At 36.9% G+C, this 24,379-nt stretch overlaps 1 protein-coding gene across 1 annotated transcript in view; it reads right to left on the reverse strand.

The window, feature by feature from the left end:
• The window catches only part of USP34 (ubiquitin specific peptidase 34), a 139,101-nt gene extending 114,937 nt beyond the window's left edge, over window positions 1-24,164 (reverse strand). The window contains 6 exon segments of the mRNA XM_035896988.1: window positions 1,978-2,127; window positions 2,304-2,354; window positions 7,703-8,120; window positions 11,502-11,589; window positions 22,475-22,554; window positions 24,139-24,164. Coding sequence (XP_035752881.1) covers window positions 1,978-2,127; window positions 2,304-2,354; window positions 7,703-8,120; window positions 11,502-11,589; window positions 22,475-22,554; window positions 24,139-24,164 — 813 coding nt within the window.
• Window positions 24,165-24,379: the final 215 nt, after the last annotated feature.

Consider the following 24,379-nt stretch of genomic DNA (forward strand, 5'->3'; position numbering starts at 1 on the left):
GAAGCATTACATCAAAATTAGAAGCTTATGCACTACTGTATTTATTTTTTTTTAATATCAGCAAGGTAAAATGTATTTTGTCAAAAAAATTAGCTGCCTCATTCAGAACTAATACTGCATTTGAAAGTCAGAAGCACTGCTGACAAGTCCACTAAGTGACACCAAAATGAGGGAAGTGGATGAATAAAGCACATTACACATAAAACATTTTCCTAGACTTTCTGTAGTGAACTGACAGACAAAATCTAAAGATAAAAATTTTTCTAAAATACCTTTCCTCTAACTCACACACATTTGCTAGCAAAGCCAGACAGGGTTCAAAAGAAAGATTCTAGTTGAATGGTAAAAGATACAATGCTGGAAGAGGTTGAAGAAACAGTACTTCTACTGGTTATGGTTTGGGCTGAATTTCATTTTATCTGGCAGGTTTAACCATAGCATTCATCTAAAATAGCTGCAAGAGACAGCTAAATGTATTAGCTATTGGAACACAAGATAAATGCAAAGTTGCTAAGTAATTATCTGAAAGGAGAAACTTTGCTGAGAAGTATTTTGGGTTAGGTCACATCACTAAGAATAAAGAAAATAAACAATTTATGTGGAGAAAAAGAAAGACTTCAAAAAAGGGCAAAGGTGGCAGGCAGATGCAGTTTATAATCATGCACTGGTATGGGATAACTAGGAAATAGAATTTGCAGTCAGAATGAGGGTTGAAAAAAATGCTGCTGAAAGGGAGCTACCACTCATTGTTCAGAACAGTTTTGCTCATTCTCACAAAAAATAAACCAAAAATCAGACACGCAAGAACGTTTGGTTCCATGACCAGAATTTACTTCGAGACCACAATAACCTACAAGACCATACATTTTCAGTAGATGGTTTGATGAAAACTGCAGACTGCACTGACAACAGCTACAGATAAAGAACTCCGCAGATTATCACCTAAAAGCTTATCAGATTGTACAGAAAGGGCCAGAAGAGACCATATCTCCACAGTTTAACACACAGAGGTCCTGCAGCAGTCCTCCTGTGCAAGCTTACAAGAACAGAGCATATCATGGCCTTACCCATTTGTTCTCTGACCTGCAAGAACCATTACACTAAAAGGATCAGGAGTGAGTGATACAGATCACCTACACTAGCTTTATTTCAGTGACTGGTTCCCTCTGTGCAAACATATTCCAGTACTTCTTTAGAACATCATTCTGGCTAGTCAGTAACAGCTAGAAGGAAGGAGGGAAGATGTGTGGAAGAATCTGATTTTAAGTATTTAAAATTGCAATCAGTGCCAAAATTACGTTAAACTCACTTCATACAAGGCATAACAAACTATTGGGTTTTGTCTGTACGTAACATCCACAAGACAGATCATGACTTCACATTCTCACATTACACTGTCTTACTTTGTCCTTCTTCAGAGACTGCTTTTTATTTCTATCACCAATCTTCAAATCTCCACTAAAATCAACTTGTAATTCTGCTAGTCAAAAATCACTACTTCCAAATGGAGAAATTAGGAAGGATGTGTATTCTAAAACTAAGTGAAAATAAAAGTTACATCTATGCTGCAAATGTGTATAATGATATAAAATCACAGGAGAAGAAAAGAAATCCATAGGCTTTTCCTTTGTACCTCATAGAAAATAGGTAAAAAGTTACCATAGCCTAAAGAAGCTTGAAACATTTCCATGACACAATTTCAGGGACAGAAATGATCTCTGACAACATTAGTTTAGGTATTTTCTGGGGCTGTTACAATATTCACATCTAGGTACAAACTCACAAAACTACTTGTGTGCTTACAGGAGATGTATAGGGTTTGGATGATTAAATGCTCAGTGGAACAGCAAACCTCACATTCCTAACAAGGAAAATATTACAGTGTTTTTCTCCCTCCCTGCTCCCACAGAATTCTTCCAGACTTCAGTCCTTTTACTTTTTGTATTTAACATTAGACAATTTAAAGACAATACTTACATTAGATACCACCGTGATAAATGCATGTGCTATAAGAAATGGCAGTGTCTCAGGAGTTCCGTATTCAAAACAATCCTTCATGAGGGAAAGGCCATTTTTTCCACAAAACAGACAAACATAACGAAGCAAGTGCAATGGTACTTCTACATCCTAGAAACAGTTTAAAAAGAAAAAAAATAAGAAATTGAACAATCGATACTAGATCCACTCAGATGTACAGGAAATTCAAAAGCTACATTAGTGTAACACAAATCTATACAGAGGAGTGAACATGGCTATTTTAAGTTTCTAGGAAATGTGCACCTATTTAAAAATGGACAACTTACATTCATATCACAGAACGCCCCTAATATATTGCTTTCTTGAGCAGAAATATCCTGTTTAAAAAGAAAAGAAAAAATTAACTAACTGAAGCAATAAAACCACATTATAGAACAAAAACCAACAGACCATTAACAGCCATTATAGTCAACTAACATAAAAAACCAAAATCCTAATTTAGAGGAAGATATAAGCTCAAGCTTTGCTACACTTCTATATTGCAAAACATACTTTTCCAGTTCATCATTTTATCTTTTTTAAGGTGTATTTATAAGTACATAAATATACACTCAGGATAATATCTCAGCAGTGGCTGGCTCTCAATGGCTGGATTAGCAGATCATTCTTCAGTCCCACCCCCTTCAGGTCACCAATTTTTTCAACAGGAATACTGCAAAGGGGATAGTCTATCACACTAGCTGCACACCAGCCTGAGAATTACAGAACAGAACCAATCTAGGTTGCTCTTGAATGCAATTTTCGCATAAAGATGAGACATATACCCAAACATCTGAATTTAGATGAAACGTAGGATGTTCTACAATCCTACATTTAATGACTTCAGGGGCTAAACTCTCAAATTATTCATTTCCATCAGAATATTAAAATTGTTCAACTACTATATTCTTTCACATACAACAAAACACATCATATAAATTGTCTAATACTATTTACAGTATTAAGCTAACTAAGAGCAGGAAGGAATTGTATCGCCCTATCGGTCTGTTAGCTATTTGCTGTAACAAGAGATCTATTTTCTAGAAGTACTAAACTGAAAAGGGTTTGGAAAAATAGCTTTTCTTTTTACCGTTCACAACATCCACTTGTTGGGCAGTATAAAGCAGGAATTTTCTTTATTAGGGTTGTTACACATATTGTGTGTATCTTGCATATGGCTGAGGGCAAAAGGGCACTGAAGGTATCATAAAACCTGACTGTTAAACCACAAGACTGCCATGGCTACTTGCAGGTAGCTACAGCACACATTCTTCTCCTTCCCATCCCTCCATGCCAAACACGCAGTTCTCATACTCTCAAATCAAATATAAGCTTAACATAAAGTTAAGGTTTTTAATGAAGTTTCCTGAATAGCTGTGTAGGAGTAAGCTTCTTAAAACTGTACCAGAGGATGCTGGAGGCAAGCAATTTTTGATGGATTAAGTACAATACAAACATTTTGAATTATTCAATATGCTCATATTATATCTAAGCATTTATTTTCTTTTTTTCTTGTGCTGAACTCTAAGTCATGCCTGAACTCGTGATACTCCAACAGTTATATTTAAAAAACCTTTGAAGCCAGTAGGTGGTATGTTTTCAAGTAGCAAGAAAAGGTGCTCAGCGCTCTGCTCATGAAACTGCAGAAATAGTGTGAGAAATTTCATTAGTTTTCCTGAATAAAATAGAGACTTGTTACCGAGTGAACTACACTCATGGAGGTCTGTTGTGCGAGTCCTGCAAAGCTTACTAAAAGTGTTGCAGTTGAGAAACTAAGTCTGGAAATGCAACTTCTGTTCTTGCAGATGCGAAACAGAACAGCGACTGAGATCAAGTTTATAAGGAAGTAAGAGAATTCCTTATGGGAATCTAAAATGGCATTAAAAAACACCATCTTCTCAGATAAAATGTACTAACTGAGGTCTGACATGGACACAATCTTGGTGGAAAGCACTTAATTAGGGATATCTTCCAAGAAAATATTTACTTGAAAAGGAAAAGCAGAGAGAGCAAAATTCCAAAGAATCAGGGACTACAGCTGAAGACATCTACTTTTTCCTCTCTCATTTCATCCTCTGTCAAGAACTGCTAAATGGTTGGGTAAGTTCCTCAGATTCATTGTTCATTCTGAGACAGTGTCAAGTTCAGGAGCACGTTTTACATCGATGATTCCTTCTCTACAGGAATTTAAGAGCCTCCATTTTCTAGATTGTTTTTTCCCTCTGAAGCATCCATTCTATGTATTACGCTTGCTGCACAGAGTAAGTACAAAGAGATGAATAGGGCATACAGTCTTAAACTACCCTGTATGCAAGATCCCTTAAAAAACATCCCATGCATCAAAAAAACCCCAAATTAATTCTGTAGTTTGAACATTTCTCAAAACAAAAAAAAAAAAAAAAAAAAAGGACAAACCACTGACCAACCATATTTATAAAAATATTTTGAGTTAATTTTGTTTAGGATGAAAAAATATAAAAAAAAGGCCAGCCTCTCTGGACACCAAAGATATTGGTAGATGTCAACAGAAGCAAGTGGTGTGTTTCCAGATGTTATCTTTACAGATTTTTTCCAATATTTATCCTGAAGTGGGTTGACCTTATACTGACTGCAACTAATTTTGCTGTTTTAGAAACCTAAACTTAGTAGGAAGAAATTTTGTGTTAGGCTTCTCATCAGTTTCAGAAAAGTTGAGACAAACATTCTGTCTATACAGTCTCATACTCACGCTACACAGGTGAAGACTATACACTTGTCAAGGAGCTTGGTCTACTTCCACATGATGTAGTTTCACTGTCCCTGTACACAGCATATTTCTGTGACATTTCTGACTTCTGCAAGGCCACTTGGTCAAGGCAGCCCCTGTTGTCAAGATCAGGCTTACGCGGTCTTCACTCTCACTTTAGAAATGTTGTAAGTGTGTAAGGGACAAAAATAACTCTTAGCCCATATAATTTAAGAACAAAGTCTATACGATCATTAACAGAAAGATACCCTTTTGCCTTGCTTTGTCATTCATTTTCATCCAACTTTGTAAAATCCTAAACTAGGGAAAACCTGCTACTTTCATATGTATGATTTTCTTCTCCACTAGATGGTCAAGTGTAAAATGGCTTTGGCAAGCACCTGGTAAGAGGATTTGACTTCAAGAGTTGTCTCTGTCTGCTGTCATTAAGAACAAAGATCTTGGAGGTGAATGCAGACCAAAATCTAACAGTAATACTGACTGCTAATCGTTACCAGAAGGTAATAATACCATGTGAAAACCTTGCATTGGAAATTTTTAAATGACAGCCTAATTGGTCATTTCTAGGCAAAGTGAAACTTTACTGGACATGATGACTCAATGAAATTGTGTAAATTCATCTCAAGAATCTGGAGCGGGAGTCTCTGAAGTCAGTGAAACTGAAGATTGGAGTCTGTTTTGCATCAGAAAATTTCCCTTTTTCCAGGGCAAAATAAATGCTTAGAGGGAGAGCTACACAAGCTTCTCCCAACAAATTCTTGGCAGCTTTGGTCTCTTCAGGAATCTGTTTAGCTTGCAAATATAGATGATACACTTAAAACAGGGATTTTTATTTTATGATCACTTGAGGACTGAGTCCAAGCCTGATCTAAACAAAAACTGCTCCCATTACCAGGACTAATAACTTGTCTCAAATTCAACTAAGATGTGCTCTAGTCCGAAATCCAAAATGAAATTCTAAACCCAGTGAGTTAGTTACTCATGGTAGCAGAAAGTTTTGACATTAAAATGATTAACATTACTACTTTAGAACGACAGAACCTTAGTGCTTCCTAAATATAGGAAATCTCAGTCTGTGAGAAAAATGATTGATGCTGGGACCTTTTAAATGCAAACAAAAAGAAAATCTCCCCCAGAAAAGGAAAACAGTACACAACAAACATGGCAGGTTAGCATACCTCTGTAATCCATACCTGGAAACCCAAAACATCTAGCAGAAAAGTAAAAAATGTCTCCCTCACTCATCTGTACCTCAGGAAAGTGTTTTTCATTCTCAGCTTCCCTTTAAGTTATGTTTTTAGAATAGCTAACAAGTGCATTCAATAATTCAAGTGATATATACTAGTATGATATATACTAGTATGTCTATAGAGTGATAGCCAGTCACAGTACAGCAATTTACAGCATATCTGTGTCCAAATCACTTTATGGCTGTACATCAAGTGAAAAAAGAAATCCAACCAGGCACTTTTGAGATTTTCTTTTTATCACTTAGAAATGAAATAGAAGAAAAAAAAATACATGAAATTGTCATTTAAAAGAAGCAAGTGTGCTTGTACATAGAAAAGCTGTTCCAGAATTGTTCATTGCATATTCCTATGAACCTGGTTTCCATAGGTGTCCCAAAGGAGTACAAAAGATAAATCACTTGAGTAGTCATTGATTTTTTTTTTTTTTTTTTAACTGACAAGATAGATCTACCCTCTACAGTTCCTACTTGCAGAGGCTGAACTACAGATGTATTTATGGATGGTGAAGGTTTAAAAGGCAGGCTAAAATGAACGACAGGAAACCTGAAATCCACAAATCCTAAATTTCCCTCATTTTTTCTATACACATATATTTGTGAAACAACCTCTGTTAACTTATGCCCATATGTTTCAGAATAAGACAAGAAATCAAAATCCAGCCCACCAAAAAAACCTGCTGGATTGTGGGTTTTAATGAGATTTATTGTCAGATATGGCAGGATTCATTTAACAAGAACTGATTGTATCTTGTGAGCACTCTAGGATACATAACCAAAAATTATATATGACTTGGTATCTTCTGATTTTAGACTTAAATTTAAAAAGCAAACCTAACCACTCAGAGCTCCAACAGAATTCCCCAAACTCTCTAAATAAAAAGTAAAGGCTGGGTTAACTGTAGTTTAATTCTTTCCACTTCGACTTTCTGAAAAGTTCGCCGGAAAGAAGCTTTCTTCATATGGCTAAACATACATCTCCTTTGCATACAAATATTGTAAAAGAACTGTTTATTTGTTATTAGACTACCACAAGTTGGACCAAAACCCAACCTTTCCACAAACTATATTGTTAACTAGGAAATACTAACACCATATTTATTTCAGAAACTGTGAATTAAACATCATAGGATTTTTGAAACTTTTTTTGTCTGGTGTTTTTTTCAGAAGAAAATATGGAAAATGTGTACGGTAGACATAAATACGACAGAAATCAGCACTGTAGAACAAAGCTACTTGTGTAGACCTTAGTTATTCCAGTCAATTAAACAGTTGTTCTAATAAGTAAGTTTGGTCTTGCACAAAGTTTAGTTTATGAAGCTTTGCTTCTAGAACCATAGATTGTAATGAAAAGAAAATTAGTAAACTATTAATAGGTTACCTTCTGGAAGAAAGGCTTCGCTATAGTCCCCTTTTTGCCTTCCTGTTATTTAAACAGTACAATAATTCAGTGTACAGTTCCATCCAACACTTATCAATATATTACCTATAACAATTAAGCATATTTTAAAAAGTGTAAGAGTATGTGTCATTTAAAAAGTTTCTCTGAAAAGTTCTAGTGAAGTCAACAGGAGAGCTGAATTTGCCCATCCTGTGTGAAAGCAACGATCACCAAACACGCACAGTCTACTCGTTAATGAGAACAAACAACCTTTCACAAAATAATTCAATACACAAATAAAGATAAGATGTACCTCTATTGTGGGATGAGTATTATGCTTATAAGCAGTGTATAGAGGAAACTGAATCTGAAAGATTTTTGCCACACACAGCAACAACTTTTCCTTCTCATCAGTACTCCATAAGCTAAAAGCATCAGTGTTTTTTGCAGACTCCTCCTCTGTCAGGATACAAGTTCTTGCAGAATCTAATTTTTTCTCTATGGATTTTTGCCGTTCTCCATTTTCTTCTTCATGAGACTGTCTTTCTACATTCAGGGGCTCATCAGCATTACTCTGATCTTGCCATGTTGAATCTATATTAATAGTGCAATGTTTACAGAGCTGGTCCCGCAGAGCTTGAACTTGGGCAATCACTAAGTTAATAAGCGCACATACTACTTGGTTAAAGATCTCCAAATGTTTATACTCCTTGAAACAGCACAGACATTGTCTGTAAGAAAACAGAAAAAAACAAAAATAAAAATTCCTGAAGTAACTAAAATCAGAACAAGTAACTGACCAAAAGAACTCTTCACATTAAAACATTTTAAACAACAAAATATTTGACAGACCTGTAAAAATAAGGAAAAACCAAACGAAACAGACTCTACCCAGCAGCAAGTGGGAGTCACAAAGCCTTCCTTAAACCCTGTGAACATCCCATTATTTCCAAATGTTCACCATAACTGTGAAGTCCCTGTTATCGTTTAGCAGCTGCCACTGTGAGTAAAATACACAAAAGAAATCTTAGGGGCAAGGTCACCATACTTAGTAAAGCAGCAGTGTTCTTCAGTATGTTCCTGAGTTTCCTCATCTGGTTCTCTTGATAGATACTTATTTCAATAAACCTCCTGACATGCTTGTCAGCTGTGTAAGAACTGATTATTGTCATTTTTAAATCAACAGGGCTGAAAAGTGATTTTGTTTTTAATTGAGTATTTAAGCTCACTTCCTTTATCTGCATTTGGATAGAATCACCATGCGCATTGGTACCTGTATGGGAAAAAGCAGTATCAAGTACCTTCATTACTTTCTTCACTATGTAGGTTCAGAGATTATTCCTCTGAATATCTACTGATACACTAAACTGAAAAGAACACAGGGGGGAAGCTATACACCATCCCTTTAGCAATCTAATAAGAAAAGTCAATCAAATCAAGCTAGAAAACTAACAGAGCTGAGCCCTAGTTGTGGACAAGGATAACTATATGTGTCTAAGAGATTCTGGGTGCATAAACTCCCTGAGATACCCTAGAATCTACTGTCTGGGAACATTTGCTGCTTCTGTACAAAGAAGAAATCTCTTCCTTCTGAACAAAAGGTGGAGGATATTCCCCTAAAAGGATCTAAATCCTGGAAAACGTAGAGAAGAAAGTAAGCAATAAACAAAAGTGCTTCAATGAAGACTAAAATTAAAGGCTACATGCTTGTAACAGAATCATTGAGATGGACTCTGCTCTTTCTCACTCAAACTCTACTCAGGAATGTAACTGCTATATAAACTGGTAGCTGTCTTGCAGTAGAGACCCTTCTCCGGTTACCTGGAGAACAATGGACTCCATGACTAGAGTTCTCAAATAGTAAAATAATACAAAAATTATGCATACCACTTCTGAAAGAAATTAGCAGGCAAGAGTAGGGCAAGAAGTCACCAATAAGAAGTGATTAAGAAAAAAAGTCTGCTGTAAAGCATAGCATTTAATCTAGAAACTGGGTTTAATAGATTATAATTTGTAATGAAAAAAAGAGAGAACTCAGAACTATGACAGGTAGAAGGTGCTGCCTCTCAAGGGAATACAAACATGCCCTTGAGCTACAGCTCTTAAACCATATTCATTCTGAATACAGATTTTTTTTTTTCAGTGGGTTAGACAAAGACAACATTCACTATTCCGTAATTCCAGCACAGATACAGTGATGGAAGCATCTAAACCCTTTTGTTTGGTCTATGCAGGAAGAAAAATCTTTTTAATAGTGTCTAAGTGGAATGTCTTCACCCATTTGAAAAACTAGATTTTTGTGATTTACTTGTATTTTCATATTAACAAATGACAACAACGAATTGCAGGCAAAACCAAGTATATCCTCAAGCACTTATCCTTGGGGGAAACTATGTGCAACAGGTCCATCGCTTATGTCTAAAAATTACTGCCCCACTTGGCTGTAAGAAATTATTCTCAATAATAATGAAAACAAAGTCTGGTGAATACTTCTCATATCTGTATTTGAATGCCAAGTGATACTGGAAAATTCTCTATTGGGCAAAGGCACATTTTTCGAGATAGAGGTATGTGCAAAACCTCTAAGTCTTCATGTATCTGAATGTGTTCACAGGAAGAAGAGCTCCACCAAAAATTAAAGATCTATGAAAAAACGAGTATGCTACAAATACAACTTCTTTGTACATAGCAATTTCCAGAAGAAAACTGAAATGGAAACACTACAGGCAGACGGAAGAAACAGGTATTCTTCGGGCTGAGTTGCCAACTGATCTTCTGAAGGAAAGCGGAGATTTAAACTACAGGTAACACAAGTAGTTCTTATGGAAGGCAGGCCTCAAACACAAAACAAGCAGCAGAACTCTCAAAAGCTCATTTGGCAGAGCAGAAAGAGGACATGAAATTAAAATGTAAGTAAATCTCCTTCCTGTGGCCTCTTTGCTGGACTCTGCTTTGAACAGGTTAAGGACTGTTTTCCATAGTCTCTTATAATATGAAACCATACCTATGGAAGGTAAAAAGAAACCAGAAGAAACTAAAGAATTAAATGTTATCCAGTCTTTATTTTTTCTTCAGGTTGGGTTTGTCATGCTGTATCTGTTGAACAGAACAAAACTCTGAACAGATGGTGACCTGGAGAATGACTAGGTTGCAATTGTTCTCAGACAAACTTGGGGTCTAGGACCTGTCAAGAAATGACAGGATTGTGATTTCTGTTGCTGCTGTTTATTTTGATTTAAAATTCCTTCTCTCCATCTAGTAGCATATTGCAGAACATAAGGAATCTGCTTTGAGTGCCGCCTTTGGGCAGAATGAGGAAGGGGATGATTCCGCTTTCACAGGTATCTGAAATGTGACATTCTTTTTTTTTCTTTTGGAGGCTTCTAAATACCAGAATAACATTTTCCAATTTATTCTCTACGCTTTATCCAACATTTCTTACAATTCAGTTTTGGTCTTGTGAGCAGTGTTGAGCACTGAATTCCAAACATGCTTATTGTAGATTCTTTCTAAAAACTAATATACATACAAATCCCTTGTGCAGGAAAAAATAAGTAGCTGTGAGGGAAGCAGAATAGCTGTTATAACTACTTAAAAAAAAACCAATAAAAGTAATTTAAATAATAGATTAAAAGGAATAATCTAGTTGTTTTAAGACAACCATGTGCAAAGGATTTTCTTTATCAGTTTAGTAGCCAGAGGCAATTGTTGCTCATCTTGACTCACGGTATTAGGACTTGAGAAAAATTTAACATGATGATCCCATTCAGAGTGATCTTTTCTTAAGTTCTTCTTACTCTACCCTGTCCCCACAGAAGGTGGTCAGAAAAACTCATGTTAAAGCAGCAGCACACATGATTTGTCATTGCAATATAGCTATTTATTGCTACACAATTCTACGCATCCAGAATGCCAGATTCAAAATATGCTTTGCCCAAAATGCACTGGGTAACATGTTTATTAAGTAAGTAGTAGAACATCCTTTACTCTCCAAGTATCACTTAGCTACACATTAGTATCTTGCCCACTCTAATTCACTCTACTGTATTTTTTAAGAAGGGAATCCTACTGTTAAGATCCAGTATCAACACTCCAACTCATTCCAAAGTTACCTTTGTGTCCAGGAATTGATGTAAGCAAATATCTTGAGGGCATGTTCCTTTCTGAGCTGCAACCCATCAGCACCTTCAATGTCTGATACTAAAGAAAACAAAACCATAAACATATTAGTAGCAAAAAACCCCTGTGAAATTTTTCTATTTCTGTTAGAGACTATCTTTGATAGAATGAAAAATAGAAAAATATATTTTGTAAAAATAAACACCAGTGATCAAGTTACAGTAAGTTCACGTGAAAGGTTTTTCAGCATGAAGACACGTAATATCCAAATAAATCATCTTTTCATACTGTAAACTGAAGTCCTCAGCCAAATCCACATACTTTTTGCTTCAGTAAGCAGAAATAAGGTTTAGATGCAACTAACTTGAAAACAGAAACTACATAGTATTCTTGAATGCTGCTGTGAAAAATCACTGATTGAGAACGGCCCCGTCTTCTAATCCTCTTAGGAAATACTTTTCATAAGCTTCACTGGGAACTACTGACTGATGTGCATGTTCAAATATGAACCTTCTTCAACAATTTTACTCAGTAATCAGTTTGGGGTTTCTGGCTTTGTTTGGGTTTTTTCCCCTCCAGATTTTAGAAGTCTGCATTTTGAGATGACCACGAGACCTTAACTTCCTTTTCCTGATCAGATAAAGATTGCAGGAGGGACATGATGACACCACCAAAAACCAACCAAACAAAAACCTGTCAAGGTAAGAACAATGTGCTGTGCATGTGTAAAGTTATTTCGGGCTAGCTAAGTTGATTATTACTTTCAAATATAGACATGTCTTTACTGACATTTAACCATAATGAATCACTAATTGGCAAAATGATAAACATTTACCACATTCATTAGAGCCAGAAACCAGAGCACTTATGTACTGAAATCAAACCCCAAATATTTCAATGAGGTATTATCAAATGTCTCACTTCCACCTAAAAAAATGCTCAAAGGCTCTAATAAGCCAAACATCAGTTCACAGTCTGCATCTCCACTTATGCATCAATCAATTATATATCAGGGCACTGGATTCTGTTTACTGGCCATGTCCCTTTCTCCAACTATCAATGCACAATTCTCATATGCCCCTTGTCCTAAATTTCCATGCACTTCTACAATTATCTACTTGCTATACACATTGAGAATGTCAGTGCTCCTTTTAAGTTGACCGTATAACAAAAATAAGTACTCTTTCCACATTTCACGTGACATTTCAAGTATTACATGCTCACAAAGCTACTTCACAAGTAAGCTTTGTGAGAAATGTTCTCCAACAGAAGCAAGCTCTTCAGAATCCCTACCTCAGCCTCACAAGGTCCTATGTCATTTATCAGTATAGATTTCCAAAAATTACAGCTAATGAAAGTCTGCTGGCACAGATCAGAAAGCAAAGTTCAGAAGAATACCATTTCATAGAATAATCACAGAAAACAAATACCCACTAATTCTTTGAAATAAGGACATTACGTATGCACATACATACATATTTTCATATATATGCACACAAATACAAATACACACAAAAAGCAGCCTCTCAATAGGATACCATTAAACTTTAAAAATTGCTTTTCTGTCTCACTCCTAAACGCTTTAAAGATACCTACATAACATTGGACAAAATACAAAATTGACAAGCAGACTAAAAGATGGGTATCACTTGATGCTACTTTTTATCTTAAACAGCACAAATTACCATGACACTTGACTAAAGTCTTAAGGCCAAAGCACAGAGCTGAAGAAACCAACAACTCTGTCAAACAATTTAGGTCAAGCTTACCACAAAAGACAGATCCCTAACTAGAGATAGTATCTAAAAAGAGGCTCACCCAGCTTTAAAGGTTCATAAAACCTTTGTTTTCTGAATTTTATGAGCATTGCTTCATTAAGATGAATTCCTCCAAACTTGACACAAAAACCACTGATGATAATTTAGTAGCAACAAACCTAATTCTAACTTGCACAATCTCACATATACATTTGTACATTTCTAAGATTTTCTTCATCCCCACATCACCCTACTTAAAAAACACATATTCTAACAAGTAGGACAGTAAGTCCTAACATCAGCCTTTTCACTGCAGTAGTTTGAAACACTCCCAAATTTCCCTCTATGAGATTAAGAAGAACCTGAAGAACTGAAAGTTAAGTAAACTGGTCCCTTAAAAGGTACAATTGCCATGTAAAGTGTACAAAATGTAGAAGTTACAGAAATACTGAAACTTATGCCCCAGGTCAAAAAAAATAGGGACATATATGCACTAGTTGGAGATACCCGTTATTTTCCTGCTTATGCATTCTGTATCTCACATGTAGACCAACTTCAGCTGGTCTTATTTACTAATCAATGCTAATACAGTGATTACATACACTATTTCCCTTCTGTTTTCTGTACCTAGAAATAATATTGGTTTTGTTCCTGAAAATACTCGGGAAGCTCAAAGCAGGAGCAACCACACTGAGGCTGCAGTTTTCCACTAAGCTGATCTAAGTCTGTGCCACTACCAAAAGAGTAGCTACCCATCTGGCAGGGCTTCTCCTGCTGGGCCTTAATCACAGTGCTCTCTTTTGGTGCCTAGCAGAAATGATGTTTTTCAGCTCAGCTAATTTATGTCCTCACAACCAACATTTGAATCTTAGGCTTTCGAGTTCCTGGCTTATTCTGAATATCAACTTTACACACTCTTGCTTTACAGCACCTCTCTTTGGGGACACATGCAGCTTGAAGTCCAGCAACAATTGGTTACAAAGCAGTTCTAATATTTTTTTTAACTGAAAAAAGTACAGATAGAAAAGCAATAGGAACAACTGCACTCATCATCATTCCTGCACACTGGTTGATTTCAGCCAGTTCTGTAAGGACTCCCTTGCTGCATATGATTTCACTTCCAATTGATGATGTGTCTCTCTCTCCTTTCAAACTAGTTTTCTTTTACCTTAAATGGGCCAGTAGTTAAAACAGCCTCATTCACTTGTAAATAAAGCACATCCTTTTATTCTCTCCCATATTCAAGCATCCTGCATGCCTAGATCCTCCTTCATCTGCTGTCTCCCCAGTCTCCCACACTTCCAAACATAGCAGTAACAACCATCTTGAACTTTTTCAAAAACTTGTACTGTGACAAGCCTCCTTCCTGCAAATTGATTTGGTGGCTAAGACTTTCCCCTAGTTTCATACCCAAGGCAGTGATTCACTCAGGATGTGCTAAGGCATGCTTATGTGCTTTGAGAGCATCTGAAACACATCAAAGTGGCAGCTTGTGTGCTTTCATCAATAAGAACACATGCCACAGATCTTTACAGCCAGTCATTCCATGATCCATTAATATCTCTCTCCGCAGTGGCAGTCCGATCCTAGGCTCAGCTCCTTTGGCCCCTGTCTCCAGTGGCTGCTTCCTTCTCCAGGCACTTAGAAGCTAGCAATGTTAGAGATGCCTTCCCTAGTTTACTCCTGAGCTCTCTGGGCTCAACTTTCTTCTCCTTGCTTGAATTTGCTCTAGCAGTTAAAGCCTCTTAGACCTTCTCATCCTTTTCTTTCCCTCTTACTTTCCACACGCACAAACACCTTTGCCCTGCACTAGATCCAATTTCAGGATCAACATAACCCAGTTCAAGTCCACACTACTAACAGCATCCGTAGCCATGCATTTCAACTACTCCCAATAATCATTACCACTCCTGCAGGAACCCAAAGAGCCAGGCTGGGAACTGAGCAAACCCAACTTACCAGTCTAACCAAAAACTACCAGCTTCTTTGTTGGCTTTGTAAGCAGGGGGGGCTGGGAAGGAAAGCATGAGGAGTGTGAGGCTGTAAGAAGTAAATACCTTTGTACTGACTGCAAAGGTAAGATTGCCCCACTCCATCTGGAGTAACTTCACCCTAATACTGCTCATCTGTAGGCCAAGAAACTGAAGACAGGGTTACTATTAGAGTGGAAAAAACAGAACAGTGAAGGCCTTAAACAGATCCATCCAAGACAGAACTAACCAGCAGAAAGAAGAAAGATTAGTATGTAGGTAAATTCCAGCTAAATATATTCTACAAATATAATGTAGGAAACGGGGTCTTTCCGCATACTTGGAATGCCTCATTTCACTGAAACTTTACAAGATGGTTTAGAGATCTATTTGTCACAGCAGTACCATATAAGAAAGAGCTGAGCTGCTTAACTAACTCAAAGTAATAATTATTAATCACTTCATTTTCTTTTCTACCATGTTCTAGGGTATAAGTTTTCAGAATTCTTTTAAAAAATCAGATGTACTTAAAATGTAATTGTTTATTCAAGTAGCTGATGAGAAGCCAAAACACACGATGGTCAAAGTAAAAATTTAAAACATTTCAGAAAAAAATAAAGTTTCCTTGCTGTTTCCCAGTCTCCCATTTTACTTGGCTAGCTATAAACCTTCCACAAAAGGGCGATTTGCTAAAAGTGTATTATAGTACTAGAAACATGCTCTCCCAAGCTAAAGACAGACCCACAAAAAACCTTGTTAATAAAGCTACCAAGCCAAAAAATGATAGAAGATGAAAAAATTATTAATCAATCGCAAGAAGGAGGCAATATAACTTCAAGTGTGAACAAACGAAGCTCAGATCGTAAGTGCATTTTTAGCAAGAACTTCAGAGCTAGAGGAACAGACTGTAATTAGACCTCAAGGACAACTATCATGCTAGACTCAAGAGGAATATCTTATATCCAAAGGTCACTTATCATACGAAGTACAAAATCAAATGGCAAGTAAAACCAGTAATTTTTTAAAAGTATACTTTCTCTACTTTCAGAAACATAAAATAGTAAAAAGTAAATAGAAAATTCTTTAATTTGTGTAACTGTAAATCCTCCATATTCAAAACTGTAATAAGGTACAGTTGCATACAGATTCTGCTCCCTCCCCCTCCTCCCCCAAGCCTCACCTGATACCAGCTTCTCATGAGAAAGAATACATCACTTTCAAAATGAACATTATTCTCAGAAATTGTTGTCTGATGCAGACTAAACAGAGGTAACAAGAGCCATGCACTAAATGAAACAGTATTAAGAACAATAATACTAATCTTGAAAGAAATATATACATCATCTTCTGTATAATACCCTTCTTCACACGGAGAACCAGCATGTTAATTTTTTATACATACATGCATTTAGATCTTTTGTGTTATTTGTAGAGGGTTTCTTCTGGTTTATGATCAATAACAAGTAAGATGATAGCCATAGAGCTTCATGTCTCCCATCCCCTTTCTATTTTCATTTATAAGAATTGCTCCTTTTTTATTATAAAGAATTCATGGTTGCTTTAGATTTATTCACCAGAGTTCTTCCAGACCTTTACAAAGCTCTCTCTGATAAGTATCTAAAAGGCCAGTGTCAACTTGAAGTTCAATGGCAGTAGTTTAACTGTCCAAGCTTTTCTACTTTTCAGTGAGAAAAAAATGTCTCCTTTCCACTCCTCGGTTTCCATAAAACAAAAGTACCCCAGAATACTGACAAGATACATGTAACTAACAAGTGCTGAAACACTATTGTACAACATACTAGAAACATTGTTCAAATGCCAAGTTAACATAGGAAAAAAAACAGATCTGTCGCCCAAAACACTGTAGCAATAGAATTATATAATCATATGGTTACGATGCTTCTGAGTGCCTCTATGATATCTTTATGATACTGAGTTGTCAATGCCCACCCTCATCATACCACTACAGCACAGCATTACAGACAACTATACCTACTTCCATCTGCTAACACACGTGAATTCATTTTAAGTCTAAATTGAACTCTAAATTTCTTACAAGTGTTCCAACCTCATAAATCTCTTTCCTGTGAATTTTTGATTACAAAATATACAGAGATTAAAAAGCAAGTATTAGAGACAACATAATAACTTTAAAGATAGCAATTAGTAACCCTTTAAAAGTCTCATTTACTCAGAAAAACAAGCTGTGATCAAGTTACTGGCCTCTCAGACACTTAAACTTTTGAACATAAAAGCAGTTTCAACAAATCTGACACAGGTTTGCAAGTCTAAACAGTACTGTCTTCTTATGAATGGAAATAGAGAAGCTACTCAAAACAGTAAGGAAAAAGCAGTTACAACTGGTCCCCCAACCATCCCCAAGACCAGTTATTCAGCACCTGCATAACTCGCTCATAGCCACCACAAGACCAGAAAGGCCTGAGGAGTTTTAATTCAGTATTCCAACGCATAGTGTAGTTACACTGGAGTAGCACAAGCCTCGATATGTTCATCAAATAAACAGCACTTCTAAGATTTAACTTCACCAGCACAGGGCAAATCAGCTGATCTTCGGTAATTGCTGTCTTTATATTATCTCTCCGTTTCCCTGCCAACACCACCAAGTTCTCACTCTGAATCTCATTCTCTTCACTTAACATGTATTTCCCCTTCCATCCTCCCTCTCTCATCTTCTCCAGCAAACAAAATTTTCCTTTTACTATAATACACTAAGGCAATCTGGAGCAAAACAGCAAGAAGCTGACTCTGGAAAGCTGTATGAAATTTAAAATTGTCATCTATCAAAAGTGATGCCATCTTAAAGTTTTCAGCATGTGAGGTCACGATTACTTTGGGTTAAAATGCCCCCTTTAGAATGGCCATAAACATCTGCCTAAGCCAACATTCGTCCTCATTAAGAGCATCTTAGGATTTACACCTTCTCAAAGAGAACATGACAGAGCAACTGCTTCCATGAAGAACAGTTCCACATAAAATGATTTTAAGTGTGCTCAAGTCTCAATTATCAGCTGATAATTTACCCAGAACTACACAGGTGAGTTATAATCTAAATAAACACAACTGTACTGCTTCATTAGCTGGTTCAGGTCCAGAAGCAGCACTGCAACTTTCAGACAAAGCAAAGCCTAAGTTATGCTGCGTGAACCCACGCTATTCCCACAGTTAGCCACGGTTCAAAGTTCACAAATAACGAATCCATGAAGTACTATCTAGCAGTAGAAATTTGTTCTGGACTAGATGGGAGTGTGAAATACCCAGTTCAGCTTGGGTTATGCCAATGGTGGGAGAAAAAAAAGCAGTATCACATCCAGCATGGAGTGGCATAGATACAGAAAAGTATAAGACTACCATCAAAAATTTAAGGAGCAGAATGAGCTTGTGTCAGTTAAATACTGTGTAATGCAGGTATGGCTTTTTTGATCAAACACTGGTACAAAATAACCTAAGATCAGCTTGTGGATGATGTGGCTATTAATAGAATCAAAACTGGGCCAACCTGCACGTTGCTTTGGTTTTGCTGGCCCAAGATGACCCACCAGGAGTCTCAGCATTGTCTTTTTCAACCCCCCAGCTTCTGAAAGGGCTCACTGACCTCAGAACCGCACAACAGGAATGCACAAATTCTGCTCAAGTCCAGTGTGATGTCCAGGCTTTTGCATTTCCATGGAAGCCTGAGTGAGGGGAACAGCAGCCTAGCGGTACAGCACAGGGGAGCCTGGGTCCAGCAGGGGTTACCAGCTCTGGTTCAACGTTAGTCAAGTCAGACGGAAGGCGCCTATGAAAAGATGTATGGTATCTTTGCACTGTATCTCCTTATACTTCTATTATCTTGGGATTTTCAGCAGAAAAGATATTGCAGCCCTCCCTCTCCAGGGAAAGGCAAGTTACACATTACTAAGGAAAAAACCTATAAAGCAATTTCAAAGCATTTGTGCCACTCGCTGGAGTTAAAAAAAATAAAGTAGCAGTCTTACTTCAGAGTCCTATTTTAACTCAGTATTGTAAATTGTCTTTGACTCCAAGATAAGATGTTACAATTCTGGGAAGACTGCGTTTTCATCTTTATATTAAAGTTGCTATAGTTCCTCTTTTGATAAAAAAAAAAAATAAATCCAGCTCTATTTAAGTAGTATTTCCATACAATCAAGTCTGCTTAACATCACCAAAACGTGTACTAGATGCAGAGTCAGGCTGCTCATCATAATATTTTGACAATGGCCACTACAAGTTTCTTAAGGAATCAATTCAGAATTGGACAAGCACTGCATAAAACCAGAATTTCCTAGTACATCACTAATTACTCCAAGGTAAATTTCAAAGCTAGGGCTGACACTGTCAATGCTGAAACTACTGCTCTGATAAAAGACTGCTTGCCTTCAGTTTAAAAGTTACTTGAATTCTTTCCTTTTAATAACATATTAACTTCAAAAATAATGTATCACTACTTGAATGAGACTGGTTTTGAATGATTTTTCTTTAAATACTCCAGCTCTGAACTTTTTACAAATACTATGTGAAGGTGAAAACATAGAACTCAAAGTTTATCAAAGTATTTTACAAGTAGAGCTAAGATTTAACTGCATGAACAAGGCTCCAAAAGCTAAAGAGGTTTTCTATTTGTCTTAATTAAAAGTAGCAAGGAATGCAAAAATTAAAACGTGTACTCCAGGAAGCAGTCTATTTTCAAGAGAGAACCTTGCAAATTAGTTCAGCTGTACTACTTGACACATTGTGAGTCAGTTACAGAAAACAACAGCAGCTTTTCCCCCACAACCAGAAAGGAAAGGCAAGAGCCCATGACTGACCCACCACAGCCAGTAAAAAGCAACAGATTACCAGCAGATTTATAACACAAGCACCGAATGACTGTGCTCCAGGTTTTAGGGATAAGATCTGCAAATAAGGTTTATTTATTTCTTACAAAGTGCATTTGAACCTGCTTAAACAAGGAGATAAGATAGATAAATGGGCAATGGGTCATTATACTAAAGCAACTTGCTGAGCATTTGAACTCCAAGGCATTATTTGTTTTCACCAACACAGATGCAAGCAACCCTCATTCAAAAAGGAGAATAAAATACTGAGAAAGGATAGGCGAACAGCAAAGTTGCATTCTCTCTCCACTGTCAAACATATGCAAATGTTGCACTTGTCTTTGCTAGATAATCTATATTTAATAATTCACTGAAACACATGCTGTATTCAGTAATTTATTGGCTAATGCATAATTACATAATTTTTTTTTTCTGAAAGCTAGTAGTCTGGAAGAAATAAGAGATGGCTGAAGGCAATGTCTATGGTCTACACAAGTATCTCCAAGACTGCAGTAAAGTTTCATGACAAGCATTGCCCCCAATCAGAAAACATATTTACAGATGTCATTTTGATATAAAGCATATTTTGCAAGTCACATCTCAGCAAGTGCACATGGGTCAATATCTGTAACTATGGCTAAGCACAACGTACAATGCAAACTCGCTTTGGAAAGATTCAGACTGGTGCTGTTGTTGTGACTTTGTGAGTTTCCAAGACAGTGATGAAAATTGATCTCAAATCTGATCAACTTGATCAGACTGCATCTACTTTAAATATTATATCAGCAGATAAAACATCGAGACTTAATGACTTGAAATACTTTGTGGCAAAAGTTTAATTTCAAAGATTAAGAAAAAAAACAGCTCAGAGAAAAAAATATACTAGTTCAACCACAAGTAAGCTAGCAATAGCGTATTCTTAACTGTGAACCAAGTCAGACCGGGCAATGCAATGAAGAGTCTACTGCATTGGCCATACTCAAACCAAGCAAAGCAACTTACTTTTATTGAGCTTTGACGTCACACTCCCAGTGCTATTGTAAACTGGCTCCAAGAAGGAAAAATAAAGTTGCTCGCAGTCTTGTATCAACTGATGACTGCTAGCCTAGAACATAACTCCAACACACACCTCCTGTCCAAAACACCAGGTGACTGAAAAGGGTGGCATAAGCTGTACTATGGAAGCTTATGACAGATCATTTCCCAAATTCCCCAGCAGATTTTTATATTCTGGCCCTTCTACAGCTTTTCTGGAGTTGTCCTCCCTGGCAAACATGCCATTGTCTATTTCCAGCACTGTTCATAGCTTGTACAAGCAGAAAGAGCGTAGAAGTGAAAGCACTGTCAGCTTTGTTGATGCCCAGAATGAAAGCTGATCAAAGATTTACAAAACACAGACTACCAGCAGAAGACAACTGTGAAAAATACTAGTTTTCCAGCTCACACACCACCAAATACACTTAAAAAATCATTTCACTAGTGGTGAGGTTTGTATTGTAACTGAAATTAGGCAAAATTTAATAGTTATGTGTCACAGACTGATAAACAGGCAACTGACCACTTCCTGAAAATAAAAGGTCTCATTAAAAATTATCAAATCCCCCCAAAATGAGTTGAGAAGCACAGTAGAGCGATAAAGACAGTGAATATTGCACAACACAGCACAAAGCACACACACCAATACCATGCTATTTGTACAGTTTTTGTACCCATGATTTCTTACAGAAGAACATGTAAGAGGCTAGCAGATTAACTTCTCAAGAAAAATCCACCTGCAGCTTAAAAAGCAGAACTTCTGCTCTTTTAAGTGTAGCAAAATACTTCACATTTTGAGGGCAATAGTTTTACACAAAATAAGAAATTAAAAGTGATGCACTTCTATAGCTGGAAGAAGAAAAATAAAGCAAAACACCCAACTTTTTCAAGGCTTGCAGAAAACTCCAGTGCTTCAGTTGTTCTTCATGAACCTGCCAAAAAGCAACTACAAGAAATCATCGTTGTCTGCTCGTTAGCACAGCAGGTATGGAAGTGGCACATTCTCAGCCACTAAGGCATCTATACAGTATTTAAGAGCAGCGTACAGCGTAAGCCTTTTGGCTAACATATTTTAACACTATAGTGCCCTGCTTTAGTTTTCATCCTAAACTTTTCCCTGTTTCCATATACAATTACATGAATTAAAAACCTCTCAGGTGGAAGTCAATTAATAAAATGGTGCAAAGAATTGGAGGCTTCTTCAATCCAGTGTGAAAAGAGGCAAAAAAAGCTTTGCCACTCACTTCCTAGACAGGAACAGATGATCTGCATGGATGCTGATCTAGAAATCACGCCCCAATTGTCACGTGTATTTGTAGTCTTATTTACAGACCTTCCACACATAAGCTAAATAAATGTCAACACTCACTGGTGTGACAGAAGGACGACTTCTGACAAGTTTCAACTCCTTCAACCAGTTGTTCCAGCACTAAGTCTCCCAGAGCAGTTCTATACATACACATACAAGTACACAGAGATGAACAGGGCAATTATTTCCTCTTCTAATATTATCTGAAAATAGCTGAAATATATTTGCACCAAATTTCCTCAGGAAGTTCACCTTCCACCAATACAAGCCAGATCTGCAAAATCCCAAAAGTAAAACTTTGTAAAACTACACATAAGCTGGGTATTTTAACCAAGTGTTAAGAAAACCAGATTCTCACAGTTCTAAGTTCATGTTTAGCATTCAGATTGCAAATCAATTCCCATACAAGGAAAGGAAGAAAGTGAAAAGAATGGCTTCTCACCTCTTCACAGATTAGATTCTCGAAATTGCCCATTTGCTACACAAAATGAAAAAGAAAATTACCATAACATACACTTAAACAACAGAAATTATATGGCCACAACTATGTTTAATTGCAGCATGCTATTAATATAAGCAGCATTCAGTAGTCATCACAACCACTTGCTGCTGAAGATGGTAAGGTTATTTTTCAGGTTATCCCAGCATCCTGACAACTATAAATGCATAGCTTAGCCTGCAAAAATCCTTACTTCTTAGCCACCTGAGCTGGTAAAACTAACATATGAGCTACAGTAAAAAAAGAAATTAAAAAAAAGTAAGTACATCATAAAAGCCATTCTCTACAGTGTATACTTCTCTCCCTAAAAAACCCTCTTCTGTACAGAGGGAGACCTAACAGGACTTGTTGGAAGCACCAAGACACCAGTGTAGCGTTGCCATCATCCACAGGCAACTTCTGACTTGTGATATTTCTCACCTTTTCTGAATCAGACCTGAACAGTCAATAACAGAATACTGGAAAAAAAAAAAAAAAATTCTACTATGGAAGCCAGTTAAAGGAAACAGAGCAATATGAAGATACAGAACTATACATAATGCAACACTGAAGAATTAAGCAGGGTGAAGGATAGAGGGAAGAGCAGAAAGAGCATACAAATAAGCAGAACGGAAACTGAGAAATGGAAAAAAATCACAAGCACAAGAAAAATAACAACCTTGAAAGCTAACAGAAGAGTTGCAACAAAGATGAGGTGCAGGATAGAGTATGAATATGATCAAGTATTTAGATGAAACTAAATACTCAAAGAAGAAAATACAAGAAACAATAGGAACCAAGTAGTAAATACTGCTTTCCCCTTCCAATCTCTAAAACGCCAAATTGCAGACTGCTCATCACTTGTCCACAGAACATGATTCCAGGAAGCAAAATCTGCTTTTCTGACTCAACGTTACTTGAACACAGGAAGACAGAAGCAAACTGCAGTAACACAGAGAAATCAAAGTAGCAAGGAATTAAAAGCTACAAAGCAGAAAGTCGGTATTAACGACAAAGAAATACATTTTACTGTTTAACATGGAAGAAAAATAAGAAAAAAGAAATTATACAAATAAAAAAAAGGGTGAGTCTCATAAACCCTTAAAGCCATGCAAGTCCTTCCATGCAAGACAAAACCATTGGTCCTCCAAAAGCCAAGGCAGAGGGAAATAGGGCCAGTGTCTGCTCTCCAAGGTACTGCCCCTTCCACCACAGCTCGAAATTTCCAGTCCAAACATCCTCTTACCGCCAAAGCCCCATTATGCTCCCCATCACCCGAGCATCTAAGGACGGTTCAAACAGCTAGTCTCTCCCAAGACCTGACACTGACAGCATCCAGTATAGCCCAAAACACATCATCTTGGGCACATCTCAGGAAATGCTTGGGACTTAACTTCAAAACTATCCTTACAGAGGAAAAGCCATACAGTACCAAAAGGTATGAAAAAAAAAAATTTAACAGGGAGAGATGACTTCAAGTTCTACAC

The sequence above is a fragment of the Egretta garzetta genome, unplaced genomic scaffold (assembly GCF_000687185.1).
Source record: "Egretta garzetta isolate BGI_Z169 unplaced genomic scaffold, ASM68718v1 scaffold306, whole genome shotgun sequence".
Lineage (NCBI taxonomy): Eukaryota > Metazoa > Chordata > Aves > Pelecaniformes > Ardeidae > Egretta > Egretta garzetta.